General features: G+C 48.8%; 1 protein-coding gene across 11 annotated transcripts in view; it reads left to right on the top strand.

Annotated features, from left to right (window-relative positions):
- The window catches only part of TNIK (TRAF2 and NCK interacting kinase), a 375,104-nt gene that overhangs the window by 279,735 nt on the left and 68,513 nt on the right, over positions 1-26,856 (top strand). For all 11 annotated transcript variants that reach the window (XM_055308516.1, XM_055308517.1, XM_055308514.1 and 8 more), the window contains exons 10-12: positions 1,974-2,149; positions 7,483-7,549; positions 10,969-11,173. In XM_055308516.1, the coding sequence (XP_055164491.1) occupies positions 1,974-2,149; positions 7,483-7,549; positions 10,969-11,173 (448 nt within the window). The remainder of the gene's footprint in view (positions 1-1,973; positions 2,150-7,482; positions 7,550-10,968; positions 11,174-26,856) is intronic.

Here is a 26,856-nt window from a genome sequence, read left to right as displayed (position 1 = left end):
GTTCCTGAGCCTGATCTCCTACCTAGAAGGGTGCCGTGTAGAATGTGTCTATCTCCTCATGCAGGTTACCCTCGTTCTCTTCGGAGTGTTTCTTAGGACAGTTCCATGATGGGTTTTGTTTGTCTGTTTGTGTTTTTGTTTGTTTGAAGCAAAGTCTCCCCTTCGGTCATACCACATTGGCGCCTCCATGGGTTGGTCTGGTGGGCCTGAAGGAGAAGGCATATTCAGTACTATCTCATCTCCAACCCTCCCTCTCTATCCCTCAGAAGCACAGATTTGCAGGCTGCCATTCCCCACACTTGCCCAGCACTCGCCTCCGATAAGCACGCACGCATGCAGCTGTTCCTCGAGCATTGGAGGCTGCAGGTAGCGGCGTGCTCGGGATGCAGAGATAAGTGTGGCACCCCTGATAGAGGGGACACCAGTGCGGGGGCCGTGGGCTGAGGGACATACACGGAGGTGCGTGGGGTGTCCACCCTGCTCTTTCCGTCTTCCACAGTCCACAGGGTAGCTGATCCTGATTGATCCTGGGGGGGGACCCCCAAGCCTAGCAGGGTGCATCTGCTTCGATGTCAAATAATTTAAAAGCTTGAACTGAGCTTAGACATTCATTTAGGGAGGAAGAAATATTCATATTCGGTCCTTTAAACACATGGAATAAGAGGAGACGCTGCGTGGACCTGGGCAGAGGTGGAGAGCGGTGCAGATGCAAGCGCCCTCTTGCATTTGAATCTTGAAGAGCATGTTCACCACGGTGGGTGTGGGCGGGCGTCCCCTGTGGCCAGGGCAGCTTTCCAGCCTGCAGTCTGCGCGTGGAGCCAGCTGGTCGACTCAGGGAGCTTGCCCAGGGATCCGTTCCTGTGACTCCACAGCGCTCCACAGGAGGGCGACGGAGGGCACGGGCTGGATTCCCTCCTGCTCCCAGCAGAGGGGGAACGGCCAAGAGCGTGATCAGAGTTCCCCTGAGGTCTCTGAGGGTGCCGTGCCCAGCTGCCAGGGGAAGCGCATGCTATAGAGTCGTGAAGTAATTATTTATGATGCCGGACAATTTCTTGGAACTCTCAGCAAGAACATGCATTCCCAACTCCTGAGTCACAGCTGACGTCCACCGGTGATTCCTACCACAGTGTGGACTTGCAGCCTACTCCTGGGTATGGTACCTCTCACCAGCTCTCCCCTCCCCTGTGCGTCTTTGGCACAGGGTTTATCTTTGAGGCAATAGTGCCTTCCTAGAGGGAGATAAGTGCATGTGTGGGTATGAACTTAGTCCTTAAGTTTCCGAGTCCTTTGGTTGATAGCGAACATACACATACACCCTGTTCTTAATAATTGGAGTGCAAAGGTCAAAGGGAATTTTGAAATTGCCAGTGGGAAAAAAAAAGTCACCTAATCAAGTTCACTTTACCGAGTAGGAATCTTTCTCATTTCTACAGAATGTCCTCCTCCTTCCCTGGCCAACCTTGATTTTGCTCTCCAGCAGCTTGCATTTTCTGCCTTCTTTAGGCCGCTCACCTCAGTGTGCCCTGGTGTGTAGTGTGCCCAGCCTCAGCCTTAGCTTTTCACTATTTCCTATCTCCCTGAGCTGTCTTCCCAGAATGATTTCCTCTGCACCCTTTCAAGCCCAGCTCAGGTTCCTCATTACACTAGACCTTCCATATGTGGTTCTCACCAAGGCCTTTCTCTTATCTGATTCCTTTTAGTTTCTTGTGTGATATTATTTATAAATCTGGGCAAAAATGCTCTTATGCATGTGACTCCCATACATTGCCTGAATTGTGTGTTGGTGGTAATGATGCCTTTGAACTCCGTTGTGCCTAATAAAATTCTAGGCCTACTCTGTGATCGGTTGATTCCTATGTTGACTAATTGAACCTGCCTTCCTCTTGTTCTCATCATAGTGTTTTAGAAAATGGAAGGTCACTTTTTCATGGGATTGCCTCTTTATCTTTGGATTCATCTCTTTCACTTGGCAGGTCGAAAAAATTCCAGTCATTTATTGAGAGCTGCTTGGTAAAGAATCACAGCCAGCGACCAGCAACAGAACAATTGATGAAGCATCCATTTATACGAGACCAACCTAATGAACGACAGGTTCGCATTCAACTCAAGGACCATATTGACAGAACAAAGAAGAAACGAGGAGAGAAAGGTTAGAAGCACATTTGTAGTTTAGCAAAGGAAACAAAAGATGGAGTGAGTCATGGGCTCGTGATATATTTGGAGGTGGCCGTGGGGCTTTCAAATGGGCCTGCATTATTCTCTAGTGTGAAGGGCTGCCTCTGAGCTCGCAGCCTGTAGGCATCCATGGAGTGAGACTGTGAAATGGAATCTTCATGAAAGGATACAACTGTAAGGAATATCACCTTCTCCAGGCCCTGACAAAGAGTCATGTTGAGGAATACTATGAAGTGGTTTAATATGACAAGTGATTTGCTTAGTTCAAATGAATATTCATGTTTTGAAGACAAAAAATCGACAGGAGACCAAAAAAAAAAAAAAAAGCACTTAGTTGACATTTTTCTAGACTGGCAGGCTTCAAGTTTTTGTGCTCTGAGGCCCATTTGGAATTTATTACAGAAGTCAGATGAATTTTCTAATAGTCACAGAGTTGCCAGACTTGATATACGGAACCCTGTCACTTTGAGCTAGAAGATCATTTCATGCACTTGTTTATTTTGTAGATTCAAAACCCTTATCTCTGGTGGCTGTAGCTGGCTGAGGCACCACACACTGCCTTCTCAGTGCATTAGTGGACAAGAGTTCAAACTTGGAGTCCTGGGACTGTGTCCTGGTTATGGGAGTAGAGACTCAGATTTCCTTACCTAGCATCCTGACCAAGGAGAAAAACTCAGGTGGTCTGGGGCCGGTTTTGTGCCTCGGTGGGTGGGAGGTAAGGAAGATTGAGGTAGGGGGAGGAAAGGGGAAGATCCAGAGGACAGATAGGGTGAGTCTTCCCTGGGTGGAGGCTGGAGGAGCCACGGGGCAGGGGGGAGGAGGGATGACAGTGAAGAGACATTACAGGGCTGGCGAGGTGAGCATGTGGGGTGGGAGTAAAGGGGAAGCCAGACACCTAGGGTGAGAGGCACATGGCCCCGTGCTTTTCCTCGCTTCTGTCCTGGACACCGTTCCTTTCTGTTCTTCCCAAGCCAGATGGAGCATTGGAGGGTGGGGGGCCTCACGGGAAGGAGGGTGCTCTGCTTTCATTTGGCTTCCCCTTCTTTGCCTCTGCAGTTACTGTCTGTAATATGGCAAGGTATGAGCAGGTGTGTGGGGTGGGTGGTGAGCGGTGCAGGAGTCAAAGCCACGCAGAGGTGAGAGCGGTAGGGGGCTGAGGCAAGAGGAGAAGCCCTGAGTGAAGGTTCAAGGGAAGAGTTTCTTTCCCGGCTGCCAGGGAAATGTGCAATCAAGTTCGTCTCAGGAGTAGGAGGTTATAAGGCTAAGCTAGAAAGGAGACCCATCGGGATCCCTGGGTGGCGCAGCGGTTTGGCGCCTGCCTTTGGCCCAGGGCGCGATCCTGGAGACCCGGGATCGAATCCCACGTCAGGCTCCTGGTGCATGGAGCCTGCTTCTCCCTCTGCCTGTGTCTCTGCCTCTCTCTCTCTCTGTATGACTATCGTAAATAAATAAAAAAAAAAAAAAAGAAAGGAGACCCATCACCTGAAATTAATAAAATATTATATTCAACTATCCTGCAATTGTTTTTAAAAAACATACACGGTTAAATGTTTGGGGACCACACTATTTTTTTAAAAGATTTTATTTATTTATTCTTGAGAAACACAGAGAGGCAGAGACACAGGCAGAGGGAGAAGCAGGCTCCCTGTGGGGAGCCGGACATGGGACTCGTTCCCAAGACTCCGGGATCATTCCCTGAGCCGAAGGCAGATGCTCAACCTCTGAGCCACCCAGGCGCTCCCCAGACTATTTTTATTTCCAGTGGTAAATAGGAAATGAAGCTTCATTGCCTATTTTGATCGAACATAAAATTCTTACAGCACTGGAAAATAAATAAATAAAAATCCTGCACAAGAGAAAACAAAAAATAAAAAAGGAGGCCCATCTCCAGTTGTTAGTGGGTGGGGAGGGATGAGGTGTCGGTCAGGAGGAGCTGGGAAGGGAACTGGAGAAATCAGGAGGAACCAGGCATGAGAGAAACAGGTAAGTCAAGATCAAAATGTCCCAGGACTGGGCCAGCTGGGGGGCTCTGTCAACTGAGTGTCTGACTCTTGATTTCAGTTTAGGTCATGATCTCAGGGTCATGAGATCAAGCCCAGTGTCGGGCTCCACACTGAATGCTGAGCGCGGGGTCTGCTTGAGATTCACTCTCTCCCTCCCTCTGCCCCTCCCCAACCCCCTAAAATAATTCCAGGACTGATTTTTCATCAAACATGCAACTATTAAAGGCTGACTTCTTTAAAAGGGAAACTTATTTTCCTGCAGGCCTATTGTTTCCAGATTCAAATTCTGAGTGGAGATTCTAGCTCTAATCCCTGAAGGGTTAGACGACCTTCACCCCAGTTTTCTTATCTTTAAAATAAGAGAGAGGATATAATAGTGACCACTATCACCTGGCATTGTTGCAGATTAAATGAGATAATGCATTAAGATGTTTAGTACAATGTCTGGCGTATAAACATAATAAATATTAGCTACTCTTACATAAACAGTTCTTTACGGAACTATAAGTTTAAAGAACAATTCAGAGTTACCTTCCGGGAACTCGTAACCTCTTTCATTGCCTTTGACCTGTGAGTAGAGTGGGTAAAGCTTGTGCCTTGGGTTGTTTTCACTTCTTGGGGGCTCAGATGCTGGAAGGTGACTCAGAACTCCCCATTCTATGACAATAGATTATTTTTAACGGGTTCCTTCTCTGCAGAGCAGGTGAGTATGATTCTTGGTAGGAGATGTCCTTAGGAGTTACCCAGTAATGTAAGGAACCTAATTCTGTGTAGGTTTAGAGCCGTCAGAAACCTTCTTTTCGGGATCCCTGGGTGGCGCAGCGGTTTAGCGCCTGCCTTTGGCCCAGGGCGCGATCCTGGGGACCCGGGATCGAGTCCCATGTCGGGCTCCCGGTGCATGGAGCCTGCTTCTCCCTCTGCCTATGTCTCTGCCTCTCTCTCTCTCTCTCTGTCTCTCTGTGACTATCGTAAACAAAAAAAAAAGAAAGAAAGAAAGAAAGAAACCTTCTTTTCTGTCTGTTCCCCAGAAAGAGAATCCATCAAATGAGGTCTCATTCCATTTGCTCGGTTTCACCAAATGACTTAATTTACTTCCTCTAAAAATTCCACACTCTCTTAGTAGCTCAAAGACCAGCTTTTGGTACTACCGAACAATTATTCTTTAAAGATTTCATTTATTTATTTCAGAGAGAGAGCATACAAGTAGTGGGGGGGGGTGGGCAGAGAGAGAAGCAGACTCTCCACTGAGCAGGGAGACTGAGGCAGGCTGGATCGCTGGACCATGACATCATGACCTAAGCCAAAAGCAGGAATTTAAGCAACTGAGCCACCCAGGTGCCCCACAAATAAACAACTTTAATGAGAATTCATTATGATTTTTTAACCTGATGTTATTTTTTCCTTACGTTTGTTGACATATGCTAATTTATGCCAGTAACATAAAAGCAATAAGACCAGATTCTGGTGAAGTATTACAATTGAAGGGCCTGACAAATGAAGGTTTTACCTTAGTAGAAATATTTGGATCAATTGTGTGCTGCTTTCCCTTGCTAGAATTTCCTTCGCTAGATAAAATCTCTGCAGCTTCCTTCAAGCTCCCTGTTGACCCATTTCAGGAAAGTTTGGAATAGTAAACTTTCAGTGTGGAATATTGAAACACTTCATGAAGGTCCTTTACATTTCCGGTGCGATAATACTCAAAAAAATAAGTCGTCTGAAAACCGCATACGTGTCTAAATATTTGAAGCTAACTTCTGATTTTAAAAAAATACACTTGAAGTCATGGTGCTTTTGGCTCCTTTTCATTATTCCTTTACTGGCTGAAGAGTCTGGAAGGCAGTGTTTAGTTCTCATCAGATGTGCTGCTTCCTGGTGGTAACACAGCCAAATTGCAGTGTTAATTCCTTTTTCGGAACTAAACCTCCCAAGTTGTAATTACTAACCCACAGCTTTGAAAGGATAATAGTAATGTGACACTCTCCCTCCTTAAAATTAAAAGCTCCTCCAAAATTCACCATTGCCCACAGAGAAGTCCTCAGGAAAAAAAAAAAATATATATATGTATATATATATATTTATACACATGTAAGGATCAAGACGTCCTAGCACATGTGCTGGGCTTACTTATTCCATCTGCTTTCGTCACAGCCACACATCTAGCCACTCACAACTCCTTGTGAACATGTCCTGCATGCCCTGTAATACTAGCAGGCTTCCTCACGTGGTTATGTTGCTTAGAATGCCCTTTGGCCACCGCTTTTAGCTGCCGTCCGCCTAGAACAGGGCCACCGACATTGCAAGGCCCAGCTCATCTCCTCCTCAAGAGACTTTCCTGTCTCCTTCCCCTATTATGACCAATGGACTTTGCGCCTATCTCTGATATCTCATTGCTCTTTTTATGCCCCTCTCTTTAGCGTATATATGTTAGAAAGAACACTAGTTTTAAAGTTGGACAAGTTCTGGATCGAATTCTAAATCCAAATCCCAGATTGATTGACCTTTTATTAATAAGCCATTGGTTCTGTCACTTAACCTCCTGTCATAGTGTCTGCGCTTGAAACGCGGGCAGTATGTTAAAGGATTGTTAAGCAAAACAAATGAGAGAACATAGGTAAAGTATCTAGAAGGGTGACCAGCATGGGAGACACTCAATATGGATTAATTTCTTAAGAATCATGGCGGATCTGATTACCTACTTGTCCACCTTGCCCATTAGATTCTGATCCGCTCCAAAGCAAAGACCCAGTCTTATTCATTACTACATGTTAACCTGCTTTAACATATCACTGGATTAAATGGATGTCCCCAGTGGGTCATTTAACTCCGTATTTCTGATAGCACGTTGTCAGATTTCCTTCTGGTGTTTATCAAGATATCTAAAGACTAATCTGTGGGCACATGTAAGTCTTAATAAAACTCCTGCTTGAGAAATGACTAATAGGACAATGTGTTACTAGTGGGCCGATAAAAGATTGGTTCACGTGGTCCTCTCATGGGAATTAACACAAACTGAGAAGTTATTTTTCAGTTCCTTATCTTGACTTTCATATGAACAGCAGGCATCAGGGACAGATATCTGGAATCAGCTGGGACAGTCTTGGATGTTAAGTCCACGTACTTGAATCCAGGTGGTGGGATCTGTTAGATCACAAGTCAGAAGGCCTGGAGCCTGTCCCAGGTCAGCATTAATGACAATTCTTTGGGCCTCAGATTACATTATATATATATATATGTAAGAAGAGGGTGGGATTGACTGAACTGTAGCGTCCTTTTGTGCACTAACATTCTGTGAGTCTCTCTTTAGATGAGACCGAGTATGAGTACAGCGGAAGTGAGGAAGAAGAGGAGGAGAATGACTCAGGAGAGCCCAGGTAGGAGAGCAAAAGCCAAGTCTTATTTTCACGTTCTGAATTGGGCGTCTGTGAAACTTGCTTCCTTTTGATTTATAGGTTCATTTTTAAGAATCCAGCAAGGTGGTCTTATTTAATTTATTGCCCACGAACCTACTCATTAATTTGGGAAAATGTCCCCAGGCAGACTCTTACAAAAACGTGGAAATCAGCGTATTCTTTATCTTGTCCCCTAAGATTTATGGTCTCTATTCTAAGACTCTGTTTCCTCACATATGTAACGTGTAGAATGGGTAGGAGGCAATTATCTGAGTAATCCAAGGCTCAAAGTGCCTAAAACTGCGACTTTCAGGAGACCTAAGTGGTATCTTTGGACTTGACACATTCAGTTTGTTACTTCATACCTTTGAGAAGCCCATTTCAGCACCCACTGTCCTTGTCACCTGTCTTGGTATTTTCACCACAAGCTAATCCAAGAGGAAATGATTCCCAGGAAACCAAATCACACTCTGGAGGGGAACCCAAGATAGAAAATTACATGCTTATTCCAGTTGTCACATGTTGGACCCCAGGATCAGTGTTGCTTTATCATTATCATCCATGCATTTTGAATTTCACTTGACATTGATCGCAACTTTCTTCCAGTGTGCGTATGAATGATTAAGGTGAGGGTGCTCACATTTCAAGGATTTGTCTTCCGTGAGAGAATTCAGCTGGTGGCAGTTCAGCGAATTGAGGGTACGGGCACATACACCGTAGTCAGAAAAATTTATTGGGGAAAATGCACAAGCAGAAGGCTCAGTGGGGTATATTGGTCTCCGTCCTCTAGCCATCCAAGGAGGGACTCCTGTGGTCCCATGCTGCTCAGGAAAGGGGCCAGCTCGGCCACTGCTGCTAGAACAAGCCAGTGGCTTCTTTCTTTTGAGTTAACTCAGCTCTACCCAGCTGGATTATTGCTAAACTGATGGAAGAGGGAGGGACTTAGAGGGCCATCCAGTTTTTCTCTTCACCTACTAAAGGAATTTTCAAAGTCAAAGATTGAAGAATTTTTCCTTCCATCCAATACTCTACACATTGGCTACCCCCAGTTTAGATGACGTTTGTCAAATAGTGACATGGAAAATGAACGTTCTTGTAAAGGCGAAGAACCGAACGCCCTGCTTTTCAGAGAAGTTGCGTACTATTTTTATGTTTCCCAAACTCACCCGGATGTCACGTCAGGACTACTGACCATTCTCTATAGAACTGAAAAGCCCTGTTTTAACTCGTACTCGCTAACCCGTGTGCTAGGAGTCCCGTAGCGGGCTGACCTAGCCGTGCCTCAGCACTTCAATGTGTCATCATATCACATTGAGGATTCTGTTCCAAGTCCTGTTTTATGGACACAAGTAATCAATCTTCATGCAATCCTGAAAAGTAGAAAGGGACAGTGGTTATCTCATTTTAGAAATGAGGTAAGAGCTCAGAGGTGGCACCCAGGCCACACACCAAGTCAATGACTGAGCCACTACTACGGCTCAGCTCGCCTGACAAAGATTCAACCTCAGTTTGTATTCATGGAGCATCCTCGTGTGCATGGTGAGCCCGGGTTCCCCACGTCCTGCCGCCTTTGCCCAGGGCTGGTGGCCTGGGTACGTACGCACTGTCGCTCGGGATTTGGTTTAGCGCTCTACACAAAAGCTGGAAGTTTTAAAGGAGGTTTGTTACTGGAATGCAGGCACTGTCTGTAGGGCATTATGAACGAAGCCCTTTTCATGTCATTTTTGGGCATAGATGGCAGTCACACAGCGCAGCAGTTACACTGTCCAACACAGCATGATCCCCTCATCAGCTGCCACCAAACCTGTTCCCCCTGACCATTCGCCACCCCAGTTTGCGTCACCACCACTGTCCGGGTGCCAGGATGAAACCTGCAAGTCATCGCTCACTCTCCACACCAGATCCATCAACAGGCTTCAGGTGGCCTTGCTTGACCTCCTGCCCCCTGCAGACAGTCATCCACGCAGCAGCCCAACAAATCCCATCACGTCCCTCTCCTGACGATAACCTCTCCGTGCACGGCTTCCATGCTACGTGCCTTACCAGCTCCTGTCTCCTTCACTCTGCTCTGGGAAGTCCTCATAGAGGTCCCACCTGTCCCTACCACTGGCTTCCCCATTTCTTCCTTCTGGAAAGGTTCTTTCCCTACCTCTTCATGGGACTGACTCTCCATCTTTTGAGTCTTAGCCTTTTTAGAGGGGTCTCCTCCGATCACCCCCTCTGAAGCAGAGCCCTTCGCCCCCGTCCCAGCCTCCCGCCACTGTACTCTTAAACTGTTACATCTTTTGTCTTCTCTGGAGCCTGTTCATATGGGGAATTATGCTATTTGTAGTCACTTGTCTAATTATTTGTCTCTCTTCCCCACAAGAAGGTAACTAGAGGGAGAATTTGTTTAGCTACTGCCCATGTCCACGAGAGCCTATTACCGTGCCTGCTGCATACAAATGGCTCACCAGTTATTTAACGGGTTTCGGGTGGAAGCTGCCAGAAAGATTAAAAGAGCTAGGTTTGCATGAACAAATGGGAGCCCTGCCTACCCCCCCTTCCCCGTTAGGCTGCCACACCCAACCAAAGAGCCCAACTTTGAGCTGTTCACCTGCAGTTAGATGTGAATAGGGCGGCCCTAGACCACTGGGGAAGTAGGTGCTGTTCCTTTATGATGTTTTCTGTCCTCTTTTTCTTTCTGTCTCACACACACACACATGCACACAGACACACACGCACATCTATGCACAATTACCATTTTACAGATGAGAAGACTGAGGCCCGTGGTGCTTAACTGGGATCTAGAAATCAGGGAGCTGGGTTGAAGTCCTAGCTACACCATGTGTTCCAGAGCCAAACCATTCCCTGCTCTCTAAGCATGGGGCAGAGAGACAGCCCTGGCTCTCAGACGCCAGCCGGCGTGGGTTCGTGCTCCACTCTGGGGTTGGCCTGGACTCAGAGGTCCACCCTCCCTAGCTTATTGCATCTTCCCATGAGCAGCCTGCCTTGGCCTCCTGGGGTTTGGTGCAAGGAGTCCCCGGGGTGAGGATGCACCCCTAGTAGAGCAGGTTCCCTTACTGCTCCCCATGGTTCATTTTTTCATTCGCCAACTCTGTTCATGCCTTTCCTGAGCATGAGAACCTGCAGCTCCGGCCCCGGGGGCTCACTCCCTCGCCTACAGAAGCAGATCTGTGCGGGTCACAGGGTGAGGGAGCCTGTGCATAGTGCTGGAGGCAGGTGGTGACCCCGGGAAGGGCCGGTGACTGCAGGTGCATGCCCTAGTCACCCGGCCGAGGCGGCGAGCCCTGGTCCAGGGTTCCGGGGACTCGGGGACTCCGGGGCGGTCACCAGCGGTGCTCGTGGGGCGGGGGGCGGCCCGGCCGGCGCAGGATCCCCAAGTGTGTCCCCGCCCGCAGCTCCATTCTGAACCTGCCCGGGGAGTCCACGCTGCGCCGCGACTTCCTGCGGCTGCAACTGGCCAACAAGGAGCGTTCGGAGGCGCTGCGGCGGCAGCAGCTGGAGCAGCAGCAGCGCGAGAACGAGGAGCACAAGCGGCAGCTGCTGGCCGAGCGCCAGAAGCGCATCGAGGAGCAGAAGGAGCAGCGGCGGCGGCTGGAGGAGGTGAGGTCCGCGGGGTCCCACCCTGGGCCCCCCGGGATGCCGGGTCCCACCCTGGGCGCCGCCGTGACCCCGGGGTGCACACTGTCACCTGCAGAGGGGGTGAGGCCAGCCTGCTCTGACAAGCCGAGGACTCCCCTTGCTGGGGCGGGGACATGTGTGACCTGGTGGTCGCGCAGCCTTGCTGTGGTGGCCTCAGGGCAGGTGAAGGCTGGGCCCCCTCCAGGCAGCCCCCGACCCCCAGACCTAACATCGGCCCCCTCCTGGCCTCCTGCCTCCTTCCCGAGTCCCGCCCGCACTTGTCACCCTCGCGTCTCCCACGGACCGTAAGGCCATAAGGCCGAGCCCGAGGATGGGAGGTGGGGCCGTGTCCCCCCGGCCCCCCGGAGGCCGCCGTCGGGCGGGCGTGAACTAATGCAGTGACCGGAGGTGACAGCCAGTGACCGAGTGTCCCGTGTGGACACACGGGGCCTGCCGAGCCGTCCCGCGGCTTCCCGGGTCCCTGTGCACGCCGTCGGCATCCCGGCGGGTCCCCAGCGCCAGGGCCACCCTCGCCTTCCCCAGCGGCATCGCTGGCACCTGTGTGGGAAACGGCACCCCGCCCCGCCAGCCTTTCCCCTGTGTTTGGTTTAAAACCCCTTTCCTCTGTCCGATAAATCAAAGCCTCTAGACGATTCGGAGGCTGAGAGCCTGGGCTGGTGGGAAAGGGGGCCGGGAGATGAAGGTAAGCAGCCGCCGGGCAGTGGGGTGACAGCTGCCCCAGCCGCCCCCTGCTTCGGAGCGGTGGCCGGTGGCCAGGCGGGAGGTGCTGCGCCTCGGCCCCAGTGTTCCTGGCTCAGATCAGCGAGGGCCTCAAAAAGAAAGAAAATCAAAAAGCTAAAAAGTAATCAAATCCGTGAGGGCCTCAGTTCCGGCTCGCAGGAAAACCCCATCGACCTCACACATCCGCATACGCAGGCCGGCGACAGCAATGTCCCAGGTGCGTGCGACCAGGCAGCGACTTCTGTGTGCCGGCTCGCGGTGAGGTCCTCGGCTCCGTCCCGGATCTCAGCGGCTGTCGTTCCGTCTTTGCGAGCGTCCCTTGCCCCTCGGGCAGAGATGCACACGGAGGAAACCGAAATGCAGGGAGGGCAGGTCGTCGGTCCCGAGTCACAGGGCCAGCGAGTGCGCAGGGCTCACACCCAGGTGTGTCCGAGCTCAACGTCCACACGAGCCCAGGACGGGAAGTATAGATAAGTCACCGAAGCCTTGAGCTGCGAGCCTCAGACCTGGACCCTGCAGGCTTCTGCGGGCAGCAGTGGGCACGCGAAGCACCTTCGGATGTAAGTGCAAGTCCGCGTATGGTCAGTGCGAGGAATGTGCGGCGCTCGAGACGTGCACCGTCCCCCTCTCCTGTGCGAAGAATCAGGCTGTAGACGGAGCCACCGTAGCGCGGGGGGCAGAGGGCTTCGAGGGGTCGGCGGCGCCTTCTTTTCTCTTTCTCTCTCTCTCTCTCTCTTTTTTTTTTTTTTTTTTTTTTGATTTTAACATGGGAACTTTTGGCCCTTGAGCCTAGATCCTCAGTTGATGCAAAGCCTTTCAAAGGATGCGTGGTATTATTTTGTTTTGTTTCGATCTCTATTTTCTTTCCTTCTTACCTGGCATGACTTATTTGAGCTTCCTATTTTTTTTTTCATGAGTTGCTAAAATCACATTTTCTAACACTTCCCAAAGCATTTGCCCTTTGACAGTTACTCTGTTCCACACTTTACCTGAATCGTCTCGCCGAATCGTCACAGTAACCCACAGTCTCAGAATAATGCAGCTGAGTCTGAGAGGTTAATAACTTGCCACAGGTCACACAGCTTAGGCAAAAAAAAAAAAAAAAAAAAACAACCAGGTTTCGAGCCCAGGGGATAGGATTCCAGAGCCCGGGTGCTGTCACTGCCTCTCGGCTGATAAGCCAGTCATGTTTACCCATATTCTGTACCCGGCCTCCGCTTCCGTAGTCTTTTTTCTTTGAGAACTTAAGGAGTTTTGAGCCAGGGCAAGGAGCTGCACCCAGCAGGTGCTCTTCTTTGCGATGGGTTCTGGTTCTCATGCTCCCCGTCAGAGCTAACAGCCGAGGCCTCCTCGTGACCCTTCTTTTGTGGCACTTTCTGGAGCCTCTGTCTTGGAGGCAAGTCAGAGTTCAGACCCAGCAGGGTACATGCACCCACGGGGACAGACCCGCTAAGTCCCCACTTGCACCAAAGGCAACAGTGGGCCCAAGGACCCTTTGCTTTACGCACCACAGTGCGTGAGTCCTGGCTTCTCCGGGAACACTTGTAACCGCGGGGCATTAAGAGATTATGGTGGCTTTATCCATTAATCCTTTATCTTGCTCCTATTGCTCAACAGGAAGACGAAGAGATATTCCATACTCAAATGGTTGTAAATTCTGAACCCAGACATAACAATTGTCTCTGCCACCAGGGACTCCTCTCCTGCATCCTGCCCCTGCTGCCCCGGCCATGGTGATGACCTTGTGTTTCCAGAGTAGGAGCTTGGACTACGCTGGCACACGGAGGCACTTAAAGCCCACAGTTAGACTCGCGCATTTAGCTTCAGTGTGGGTCAGGTGGGCTTTTGTAGGCGTCCTGGGAAAAATCATTCCCATTCTCAAATGCCCATCAGATGCCCCTTTGGTGACACAGGGCTAGGTAAGCTGTGGCCTTTGTCTTCCCCAGCCGTCTCAGATGTCACCTCCTACCAGAGCTGTGGTTTCTAAGGAAGCCCTCCCTGCGCGTCCTTTGCTATTTATGGATAACCATGTGGATTTGGGTAGTTCTAAATCTGCATATACTTAGAAGGACTTTGTACACTGGCTGTAGTCCTTTATCAGCTTCATGAAAAGGACATGGCTTTGGACCAATGAAATGTCGGGTACAAGGCTTTCAGCTTTTGACCAGTGATAAAGTACGATTTATAACTAAGTTCCAGGAAATTGATTAAACGTAGCTAAGGTGAAATGAGTCCCTCAATAGTGAGAAAAGTACAAAGAAGGCCTCTTTTATTGTTGTTTAGTTCAATAAAAATTCCTACCGCTTGGCCTAGGAAAGTCCCTCGTGTTTATTCTCCATCACGGATGGAGGATCCCAGAATCAGGGGCAGGATGCAGGAGAGGAGTCCAAGAATCAGTAAGGCACTTACCCTGGTCATCTTTTCAGACAGACGAACCTCGGCCAAAAGATTTGTGGTGATGCTTAACTGTGCTCAAGAGTTTTGGAATGATTTCAGGGATTTATCTTTTTTTTTTTTTTTCAACTCGCTGAGAGCATTCTCTATGCCTTCATTTGGAGGAGAATATCTTTAAGTCACAGGAATAATCGCCTTGACCCCAGGGGCACCAAACTGCTCAATGGTGGTAAGTTTTATTCTTCAGAGAATTGTGTTAAGTTTTCCAAGACACCTGCATCTCACTTAGTGCCTTCAAGACCATCAGAACACCGCTCGTTATAGAAACAGCCAATTCTAGCTAAGAGATATTATACTGTTTTGGTTCTATTGCCTGAAAATAAAATTTCTTTTAAAGATTTTATTTATTTATTCATGAGAGACACACAGAGAGAGGCAGAGACACAGGCAGAGGGAGACGCGGGCTCCCTGCCGTGAGCCTCATGTAGGACTCGATCCCGGGATCACGACCTGAGCTGAAGGCAGACCCTCAACTGCTAAGCCACCCAGGTGCCCCGAAATTTTTTGTAAAGAAATACCACCAGCATCTTTTTGGCCGGGCATAGCGGAGCCCTGATATAAAAAATGAGAGCGTGGCCGTCTCACTGTGTGTGAATTCCCTAGAGCCTCTAACTTCTCATTGCGAGCTTCTTATTTCAAGGACATTGGGTTCAACTGTTTTTCTAAAAAGGGCACAGTAGAATTAAAAACTTTTTCCTAGTCCCATAGGCAGCCATTCAACGAATTTCGTGAATTCATCCCTCTGCTATGCTGGACGCCAGGAACATAGTCTGCCCGGGTGCTCACCAGATCTGGGAGGGAAACAGGCATTGGGCAAATAGCCACCCAAATAGCCATTCATTATCATGGCCAGGTGCCGCGGTAGGGAGGAATGGGGGGCTAAGGAAGAGGGGTGCAGGGATGGGGAAGCAGCCCAGCCTGGCCGGGAGGACGACTGGGAGGGAGGGGCCCGCGGAGATGGTAAGCGGGGAAGCCAAGTCCCAGTCCTGTAGGACTTCACAGGCCAAGTTCAAGATTCTTACATTTAATCCCAAAAATAGTGGGGAACCGTTGATGTGTGTTATTCAAGGGAATGCAATCGGATCTGCATTTTTCAAAGGAAACTTTGGCTGCTGCAAGGTTCAGTGACTGGAAGAAGCAAGGGTGGGTGAGGAGGCCGAGTCAGTGTAGGCCAGGGAGGGTGACGTTCTTGTGGGTGGGGGGCAGCGGGGTGTGAGAGAAGGGGACACATTTGGAAGGGATGCAGACTGGGCGGGAGACAGCTGACTAGATGTCACAGAGGGAAGAGAGAAAGCGGTCACAGGACGTCCCCAGTGCGGACTGGAGCAGTGGAGGACCAGGTGTGGGAGCAGAAGGACCAGATCCGTCTGGAACGCGGTGAATTTAAGGTGCCTCTGAGGTGGCCAGTGGTGAAGCCAAGGGTGCAGGTGGATTATATGGAGAGAGCCAGGCAAGGGAGGTGGGGGAGGCGAAACAAGGGGAATTGCTGGCCTTGGGCTCTGGGAGTGGGCCCCGACACGAGGGGAGAGCGTGGGCCTGACCCCTGAGACCGCAGAGCCGGAGAGGGGAGGCCAGCAGAGAAGGCTGATAAGGGGCCAGAGGAGAACTGGCGCGAAGGCAGAGAAGCTCCCAGCACAGGCACGAGCTAAGGGCCCAGCTTCACAGCCCGCTGCCAGAGGTCGAGGGAGGTGACCAGGTCACGGGTTTCAGTGGCAAAGAGGTTATGTAAAAAGGTCGTTTTGACATCGTCAGTCGGACTCTCTAAAAGTGCGTTCATTTCCTGTTTGGGAGGCAGGGAAGCAATCTGCTCAGCCGGTGAGATGTGAATTTGGGGTGCGAAGACGTGGCTTAGGTCTGAGGGCTGCCGTGCACCCCCTGCCCGCCCTGGCTGCTCTCCGAGTCTCCCCAGCCCCGCTCCCTGGGCTCTGCAGAGAGCCCCACCCCCGCCACCCCGTGCAGTTTGTTCCCACCCCCTAAGGGACACTGGGGAGGAACCGGGAGGCTGGGCCTGAAAGCATTCTGTTCTCAAGGCCTCGTCCGGGATGGCTTGAAGGTTGCCAACGGGTCCCACCTTGGGCTTCCGTTCAGAGGACTCTTCAGAACTACGTGCTCGTCCATTTGGGGTCAGCCCTTGCTCACGTTCTCTCTGAGCATTTGCTTCCACTTGGGGTGAGCAGACTGGTCTCAGAGAAGCTGTGCCAGCTGCAGCCCGAGCCCAGAGCAGCCACAGGTCGGCTAGGTTATTCTTTGGAACCCATGTGGTTTCTCCCAGATGTTTCTAATCTTTTTCTTTTTAGAGAGATTTTATTTATTTTTTCATGAGAGACACAGAGAGAGAGGCGGAGACACAGGCAGAGGGAGAAGCAGGCTCCCTGCACGGAGCCCGATGCGGGACTCGATCCCAGGACCCCAGGATCCCGACCTGAGTCGAAGGCAGGTGCTCAAGCACTGAGCCACCCAGGCGCCCCCTCCCAGATGTTTTTAAACCAAAGAAAAGGGGCCGGAGTTAGACAGGGGAATCTGCACGTCTTTAAGGGCAACGTACTCAAGCTCCGAAAAGTCCCGTGGGCCTCAGAGCATTCGGGGGAGATTCTGTTGATGGTAGTGTTTTGGTTAACACTCATTCTATATAAGTTCTTTGTGCCTCGGTTTCTTTGTAAAGCTAGAAAAATAGTAGCACTTCCCTTCCAGGACTGTCACGAGGGTTAAATGAGTTAGTGCATGGAAACCCTTGGTTGGACTGTGACTAACACTGAGAACACACTCGGTAAATATTAGTTATTATTACTGGAGGAGATGCCTCTGGCTGATGTCAGAGGTGTAATTTCCAAAAGTTTACTCTTTCATGTACAGTAGTAAAACCCTCTTGAATCCGTTAAGATCACTGTACCAAGAGGACCCCCGGGTGGCTCAGGAGTTTAGCACCCGCCTTCAGCCCGGGGCGTGATCCTGGGGTCCTGGGATCAAGTTCTGCATCGGGCTCCCTGCCTTGAGCCTGCTTCTCCCTCTTCCTGTGTCTCTGCCTCTCTCTCTCTCTCTCTCTCTCTCTCTCTCTCTCATGAAAAAATAAATAAAATCTTAAAAAAAGGGGGAAAAAAAGATCAATGTACCAAAAGGTAAGCTTTTATTCATGTCTTGGGGAAGAATATTTGTTATACCAGTTGAAATTCATTTACATCCTTAGGAGAAAAAAAGTATACATCGATGGTTTTTAAACGACGGGATGGCACATTAGTATAGAGGCCAAGTGTGGCAGCTTTGAAGCTGCAGAACCCCAGGTGTAGTTCAAGCTGCGTGCCCTTGAGCCACGCACGGACCCTCTCGGAACCCCAGCTTGTTTATGCGCACACTCGACGTACGGTATGCGTTGCAGGATTATTGGGAGAGGTAAAGGGAAGCACGTACACGGAAGGCCACAGTCCTGACACAAGAAGGATTGTCGTTGCTCGGGGAACGTTTTGTTGTTGTTTTGGAACGGAAGATCCCAAAGTGGTTGTTGGGTTTGTCTAGAGAGATGGCATTTCCTGTTGTCTGCCTTCCTTAATTCGCTGATGTGCCTTCTCCGTTTACTGTGACATGTGGACTTTTCCATCCCTTTTTTGAGGGCTCTTTTCTGAGCGCCCCTCTCATTGTGTCTTGCTGGGGTATCTGTCTGCGGGTGACTTAGCCTTGTCCCAAGCCTCAGGGGAACCTCCCCCTGGAGAAATTCTGCTTTCTGATTCTCGTACCTGTATTTTTTTTTTAAGATTTTATTTATTTATTCATGAGAGATACAGAGAGAGAGAGAAACAGAGACACAGACAGAGGGAGAACCAGGCTCCATGCAGGGAACCCGATGCAGGACTCAATCCCGGGTCTCCAGGATCACGCCCTGGGCCGAAGGCAGGTGCTAAACCGCTGAGCCACCCAGGGATCCCCTCATACCTGTATTTCTTGCTGTCACTTCCGACACTGGGTATTTAGGACGCCGTCATTGCCACCAAGTAGCTGCATCAAATCTTAGGTCCTACCAGTACTGAAACAAGACCCGTAAGAAGATAGAGATCTCGTCCTGCCTCCGTAGGAAGCTTCTGGGCAGCAGGAACTGATATGAACCCTTTCCCCGAGAGGGTAGATGCAAGGCAGTCAAGGCCACCTAATAAACTGCCTGGGTTTGAGAGAAAATGAGTGGGAACTATCAGAGAGGGAGACAGAACATGAAAGACTCCTAACTCTGGGAAACGAACTAGGGGTGGTGGATGGGGAGGTGGGCGGGGGATGGGAGCGACTGGGTGGCGGGCACTGAGGTGGGCACTTGACGGGATGAGCACTGGGTGTTATTCTATATGTTGGCAAATTGAACACCAATAAAAAATAAATTTATAAAAAAATTTTTTTTAAAAAAAAACTTGCCTGGGTTTGAATCCGGCTCTGCCCAGCCTGCCGCCTTTGTGATCTTGGGCGAGACATGACTTTTTTGTGCCGCAGGTTGCTTGTTTATAAAAGGGGATAGTGCCGCTTCCAAGGATTAAATGAGTTAATACACAGGAAGCCCTTAGAGTACTACTCCCTGGCGCTGACTAGGTACCTAAAGGAAGTTCAAGAAGAGAGTCGCACAAGGGGAAAATCTTTGTATCCCATGATCTGCGTTGTGTTGCTCCCCTGAGTCATCTTTTCGAGGTGCTTGCCGGTGAGCTTGGGACACAGATGCAGGGGTACAGGGAAATCAGGGTGGCTTTTCACGGGTGCCACCTTCCCACCCACTGGACTGCGCTCCCAGGCCCTCGGCTGGAAGAAAGCACCATGAACAAGAATAACTCCTCCATTCAGGGCCTAGGGTGTTCATTCATTGGCGCTGCTGAGAAATGGCCTTTAATCCACTTCGTCGTGAACGGTAGGCACCCTGATGTGCCTGGCGAGCGGCCTCCGGTTGGAAGCCGAGCAGCCCTTCATCCCTGAGTGTCGTTAGCATCCGCATGGAGCCTGAGCGCTTCCTAGCTGGCCTTTTTGTTCTTTGGGTTCAATAGCTGAACAGAAATTATGAAACAGCTGGGAGCCAGGCTGGCAAACTGGATGCCCACTGTCCCGGGCAGGGCCTGTCCGTGGGCCTCTGGCAGCGGTCCGCGGTCACACGCGTGTGGAGGTCACGCTGGTGCTTCAGGAGGCCGTGTGGCCATGTGGTCTGCATAGCCGCAGGGAACGCTGCTCCCCAGGGCATCCCAGAAGGTTCCTTGTTCTGACTGGCCCACCACGCTGCTCGGTCTCCTGGACCCTGTGATGGCAGGGGTTTCCTAGTAGGGTGAAGGTGGGCTGACATTCCTGTACGGCAGCTTCAGATGTCACTACTGTTTGAAATCCTTTTGTCCAGGCCCCTTCCTCCATTCCCAAGGAATCGGAAAGACGGGTTAGCATTTCATACTCCGAGCATTTCGTACTGGAAAAAAGCCAGTATTAGGAAGCTCCTGCCCCTAAGAGCACCTTAGATGGATGCCAGGGCCGGCTGTCCTGGGACAGCATGGGATTCCAGTATCTAGGGTCTTCATGGAACTTCTTTTACTGCATCTGGTCTGCATCTCTGTTCTACAGTCAGTATTCCTGGTTGTCCCCAACCGTGGCACTTTGACAGCAGTAGCTTCACAGTATTATTTCAGATGACTTCTACCCTGAATTGTTTTCATTTCCCTCGTGTTTTCTTCAGTGCGCAGTTCTGTAGAACCATAGAGGCTGGAGAACGTAGGGGACCTCAAAAGTGATCTAAGCCAATTCTTTCAAAGCAAGAATCCCTTTGTCAATAGTCCTCGGATAGTCATTTAACCTGTTTCACATATAATTTCTGTTTATATGCTTAGAGGCGTAAGGAAGCATATCCTATATTTGAGCAGCTCCTAATTTAACTATGTATCCTATTATCGGCTCAAGTCCTTGTGATATCCCTGCATTAACACTAGTTGTGCCAAAGAAAACCATATCACCTTCCACATCAGCCCCAGAAATGTTTGTGGCAAGGAGAATGTTCTTTCCCAGCTGTCACCAGTTCCCCCAACCTTTCCATGGATGATATGATTTAGTGTCTCCAGTACTATCCAGATGTGGGACACTGTGTTAATAAACTGGTCTCTGACAGGCTTGTTTTCACAAGACCCCATCTGAGAGTCTCCTATTAATAAGGCTTCCAAATGGTGGCAGAGGGACTTGGAGGTATATCTGCACTTGACTTTTACACTAACCTATGGAGTCCTAGGTACTCAGGATGTCATTCCGGCTTCCCTATATGGTACCCAAGAAGACCCCAGTAGCCGCTCCCCTGGGTGGAAACTGTAGCTGAGAGATAATAAGGAGCTTGATCATACTGACTAGCTCCCGGAGAAGAGGCCAAACCAGAATTCTTCATTAAGCCTCTCTTAGCTCAGTCCAGTTAGAACTTTCATTCATTCATTGTACTACATGCATGAAAACCAGCTTAGCACACAGGTACTCAGATGGTGCTTAGCCATCTAAGCTAAGGCTTAGATTGGACTGCCTACTGATCAAAAGTTGGCCCGAGAACCCAAAGGAAGAGCTTCATTTAGGCAGTTAATTTTCCAGGAAGTCTCTGAATGGGTAGGTTGAATGGTTTGGCTTTAGTAGTATAAAGTAAGTGTAAAAAGAAAAGAATGAGGCCCGCCTGGTCTGTCGAGCTTTCTCACTGGGTCTCCATGGACTATGAGGAAAAGGTAGGTAAGAAAGCAAGGATGAAAAGAAGAGAAAATGGCCAACCTGAAAAAGCATAAGACGACATCTTTCACTTTGTGTATGTAGATGTCTCAACCAGCTTCTTTCGAATCCACAGAGGTGGCATGGCAAGACCAGACATAGGGAATCGTCCTGGCTTTGCACTTAGCGAGTGAACCTGGGCAAGGTATCGACATGTGTGTGCCACAGTTTCTTCATTCGTCCAATGGGGACAGTGACGGCAACACATGCCCCACAGGGTTGTGGTGAGAATTGATGAGTTAATATGAGTGAAGGGCTTGGGGCTGTGCCTGGCCTCATGGGAGGCACCGCCTAGTGTTTGTTCAGAATCCTAGTGTTAGTTGCAGGGAATCATGCCCTTGCCCTAAAAATGGTTGGCTCACAAAGGTTTTTCCAAAACTGAAATGTGAGCAAGTCTTAAATGGGCTAACGAATGCCCAAAGGCCCGAACATCTCTCCTCACAGCTGCTGTAAGGCTTGTTACAGAACAGTCCTACTTAAGTGAGGGGCATGTGTGCTGTGAGGTCGATTCAGAAGGGCACACTGGGTCCTTTCACTCCAAGTGTCTTTGAACAGAGAGCTTCTTTGTTGAGAGGATGGTTTGAGGTATTTGCCAAGGAGCCCAACTTGATCCTGTGTCAGCTGCTGGCCTGTTTTCTGGAGGCCAACTCAGGTCTTCCGTGGTCAATGGGGTCCTCTCTCAGCCCTTCCAGGAGGTCACCCAAGTTGAGAAACAAGTGGAGCTGTTCAAGAGCAAGCCCAGATTCTACTGTTTCACTTCTCTTTCTGATTTGTTAGTTGGGCTTTCCACAATACATCCTTGCTTAGGCTAGATGAACAGACTTGTGAGGTCACCTAGCCTGCTCCCATGCTGAAGGTTGGGTTACGGTGACTTATATTCAAGGTCATTTAACATTCACTCATTTGTTAGAGAAATATTTATTGAGACTGTGGTCTAAATGTTTGTTTTTATGGCAAAGCGGGACCAGAGCCTAGTCTTACTATTTCTGATCCAGTGTTCTTTGCCCAGGCCCTATGGCCTCTCTTACCTACCCCCTCCTCTCCCGGTGACATGTCACTGCAGCTATGGGATATTCATTCTCAAACATGGGTATTACCCCTGAGTCTATATATTGGGAAATGTAATGCATATAATAGATGGACCCAGAACCCCAAATCTATAGGACTGTCATGAGAACAAGATTCAAATTCAATCCGAACATTCAGTAAGTAGAAAAAACAGCCAAGTATCCCATCTGGAATTTCTTAAGGATATTGAAGAAAATGCTGATGGTGGTAGGATAGATGAGGTATCTTTTGCTCAGTGACTCCCTGCATACTCGGAACTGCGCTTCCCATTACCTCTCCAACCACTGGAACATTCTTCTAGGTACCAGGGCTGGGAAGTGGTAGGGCATGGAGTGGAAATAGCATGGAGTCAGACCAACCTGGGCTTGATTCCAAGCTCCACCATCTTCCAGCTGTGTGACAAGGAACAGTTTACCTCTTAAGCCTCAATTTGCTTATCTGTAAAATGGTAATAAAGTGTGTAGTCATATTGTGAGATTTAATGAATTGAAGCATGTAAATCACCCAGCCAAGCAAACACCTGACACCCATAGACACTGCCTGATACGATTTGTATTCATTTCATGATCATCCCTCAACTTAGCATGTGGCCATTGAAAGTCAATGAACCTTCTTTAGAGTCGGAAAGGAAAATAAAGAAAATGACATCTGCCTCACTGACCTGACAGAGCTAACGTGAGCCTATAATTAGAATAGTCAGTGATGCAGTACTTTTTTAGGTAAAAATAATGCCATACGGACAGATTTTAATCCTGTACTTTTTTCCCAAAAGATTCCATGTTCTAGAATGATGGGTGACCTGCATTTAGCCACATTTGCTCCGGTGCACTGTATGATCTTTTATAATAGGAAGGAGACTGTGTTGTTTCCCTTCGGTGCCAGCCGGTTCTACGCAGGCCATCATTGCTCACTTTCACAGCCCTTCAGTGAGAGGGTGTGGTGGGATCAGAGGGAACTGCCCCCATTGCTGTAAAAACAACTTTAACCACTTGCTCAGGTGATATCGACAGAGGTGCCACCTTCTTAAACAAAGAACCAAATTACAAGTCTGAATTTATTGTTTATCTCCTTTTCATCTTTCCAAGAGAGGTTTTGAGGTCATAAAATCTGTGGAGAACCAAAATTTTAAAAAAAATTTTTTTAATTGGAGTTCAATTTGCCAACATTTAGCATAACACCCAGTGCTCATCCTGCCAAGTGCCCCCCTCAGTGCCCATCACCCAGTCACCCCAACCCCCTGCCCACTTCCCCTTCCACTACCCCTTGTTTATTTCCCAGAGTTCGGTGTCTCTCATGAGAACCAAGATTTATTTTTCATTTGTTTGTGCATAGCCTTTGTGATTTTTCTTTGTTCCAAAAAGAGGACGTAAGGTTGCTTACAAGGATTAATACAGCAACTAAAATTCTTATAGAAGAGAAGATTAAGTAGAAGGGATTATAAAGCAGAAGAGAAAAACAAGACAAAGCCAGGTAGGGTCATTTCACAACATGGTGCCCCCGGGCACAGGTGCCTGAAGGGGGCCCCCAGTCTGACTCTGAGAACCCTAGCCCCTGAGAAAAGAGGTGAACTCGAGTGGTTTGAGATTCACGTTGTCCAGTGGATACAAGTAAATGTGTTGCTCGAGCCAGCTTTCTGAGACAACTGAGAACCTGTACATTTGCCTGGTCATGGTTGAGTAGTGCTGCGAAGAATGTGGGAGGCGATGTTCCTCCCACAAACACAGTGCTTAGCTTTATTCAGCTGTTCTGATAACCTTGTGAAGTGCAGGGTCTGGCCCGACAGTTCATCAAAAGTCACTTCTATGAGAGCCAGAGCACCCTAGTGGAGTTCACACCTTTCTCCTGGTTAAACTTAATTTAAAAGGATTATTTAAAAACGAACTAACAAACAAACAAAAACAAAGGAAAGACAGATCAACACCATGCCTTTTGAGATGACCAGCCATGAGATTATTTGTTTCAACTTTAATAAGAATTGAATACTTAAGAGTTAAGGTGATATTGTCTTGCAAGAATTTAAAGAGCCAAAATTCTGCATAATCAATTTGGGCGTAATGGACAATCCTTCCCCTGAGCAAGGGAACAGGATTATTTCATTTGGATAAACTGACCGGTTCACATCCTTGAAATACAGCCACACATCCTCCACTCGAGGGAGCCTGAGGGGAACACCCTGGGGGAGAACCAAAACTACTCTAAACAAAATTATTCTTTGGGAAGATCCATAGAAGACAGAAGGACAAGAAGACCTCAGTGACCTACTCTATAGAGCAAGGCAATAATACTGATTTTAGTCTGGAAAATTTTCAGAGTGGGTATTATGTCAGTCATCCCCCAACCGGGGGAAAAAATTTAAGAAACTTATAAAAACCTATTGGATATCTAATTTAAGTGATACAAGATGTGGATGAAAACATACTTCTAGGTAGTTCAGGAAAGGTGGGGCATTGGTAAAAAGTTTTAGGATAGTTGGTGTAAGCCATTCCTTTTTGACAATAGGACTGCTGTCAACTGTATGCGTAATTTAAATGAAATTTAGAAATGGTTAGATTCTTATCCCCTTGTTTTATTTTCCCGCCTTTCTTTAAGATGGCAAATAGATGCCATGCCAATGCTCTCGGTTTAGAAAAATACTCTCAGGGGAAGCCTGGGTAGCTCAGCAATTGACCGTCTGCCTTCAGGTCAGGGCATGATCCCTGAGCATCAGGCTCCTGGCAGGGAGCCTGTTCTCCCTCTGTCCATGTTTCCACCTGTCTCTGTGTGTGTCTCTCATGAATAAATAAATAAAATCTTTTTAAAAAAAGAAAAAAGAAAAATACTCTCGGGCATTTTCTCTGCTCAACACAAAAGAATATTCTGGCCCAAAAAGGCATAGAAGGGTAGAGGGGTTGTCTGAGGCTCTGCTAGACTTTCTCCTCCTCTCTTGCAACCCAGTTTACTGTATTAAGTGCAACAAAGATCAATGGTATCAGGGACGTACTGGGATTAGTGGGAGATAAAAAAGTAGAGTGGAACAGAGATCCTGCCCACAAATAGCTTTCAGCGAGATTGTAGAGTAGGTAAGACACACTCAGATAACCATAATTTAAGGCACAGTGTGATATAAACTCTAAGGTTTGATGAGACAGAAAATGCCTCCAAGGAAATGTAAGATATTGTGTTGTCCTCTTTTGCCCCGAATTTCTTCCTTGGGTCAATCCAAAGAAACTTCCATGTCCCTGCCAGGTGCCCAGCCACACGTGGGGGGTCTGCGGGTCCAGCGGGAATCAAGCACAGGCCTTCCCTCAATGAGCTGCTCCTAGCGGGCGTCATCAGAGCTTTGTAGAGGTGAGGTGTCTGCTTGAGGCCAGGGACCCGGCCTTTGGTATGTCCCCTCAAATAGCCCCACGCCCAGGAGGAAAGAGAGCAAAGATTTTTCCGGGAAAGGCATTGACTTTGAAACACAGCAGCTGGAAATTGGCAAGGTGCCCTCAGAAGGTTGGGGAAGTGATTTATTTTTCCAACCTCGCCACAGGAACCGAAGCCCCGGCAGATGCCTCCATGCGTTAGTGGCAGCTCATCTGAGTGAGATCATTATTAATTATTAGTCACTTCTGAGTGTCTTTCTCAGAAACTACAGACCCTCTTGAGTTGCAATCAATACTGTGTACACCTTGCACAAGGACCTGAGTGGCATGTAATTATAAAACAGTATTGATTCCCGGCAAAGGGGCTGAAAATGTACAAATCCTTCACATAAAAATCAGCCAAATCTTCAAAAGCCTTGATTATTTTATTTTTTTGTCCAGAAAGAGGCCAGTGGTGGGAGTAAAAAACTTGAAATGTTAGCTAAAGTAGGGCTAGTTCCTGCCAGGAGCCAGATCTGTACACATAATTATTCTATCCTCTGTGCTGGCATTGATTCACTTGGGTTGAGTGTTGGAAAGATCTCTGTTTTGGGTCTGTAATCCAAATTATTCAGGCAGTTCCTCTGATGATGTTTTCTACTCGCATCTTCCGGTATTATTTTTCTGTAAAACAAATAATTACACGTCTGGAGCTGGACTCATCCCCATCCCCCAATATACCCCTCGTTCCTTTCCCCAAACCTGCTTTTCCTCCTGTTTCAAACCGTCTGCCCTGCTCCTTGGCCAGGAATTTCCCTCACCCTCCCAAGCCCCGTAGTCCCCAAATCCTGCCTATTTTATTTTGGCCTAATTCTAATTTCTCCTTCTAAGTTGGCGTCCACTCCAGTCCTGTTAGAAGAGCTGGAAATCTGGGTAGCTTTGAGTCTGTCTGCGTTTTGGCTGCGTCTCCGTTCTCAGCCGCGAGTGTGAACATGGGTCCCCCGCTGCCTTTGCCTGACTCATGGGTGCCCTGTCATTTCTGGCTGCACCCAGAGAACGGCCTCGCTCTGCACTTCGGCTTCCAGTCTTGCCCCCTCCCACGGCTGTCCGGAGGCCCCTTGAGAACGCAAGTCGGGTCCTAGCATTAGACTGCAGAACGTCCTACAGTGGCTCCCTATCCCCTACAGTCTAAGGAGGACGAGTAATTCTTGATCTCCAACTTGATCCCGAGTCTCAAAAAATTGTAGCTTATCTCCAAGCGTCAGAGGTCACTGGAAGACAGCAGGCCCGGGGCTTGCAGGCGGGAGCCACCTTAGGAAGGCCTCCCCATTCGTGGGCTTCTTT

Source organism: Nyctereutes procyonoides, unplaced genomic scaffold, assembly GCF_905146905.1.
Source record: "Nyctereutes procyonoides isolate TBG_1078 unplaced genomic scaffold, NYPRO_anot_genome, whole genome shotgun sequence".
Lineage (NCBI taxonomy): Eukaryota > Metazoa > Chordata > Mammalia > Carnivora > Canidae > Nyctereutes > Nyctereutes procyonoides.
Note: the sequence above shows the minus strand (reverse complement) of the source record. Positions and strands in the feature narration are given on the sequence as shown.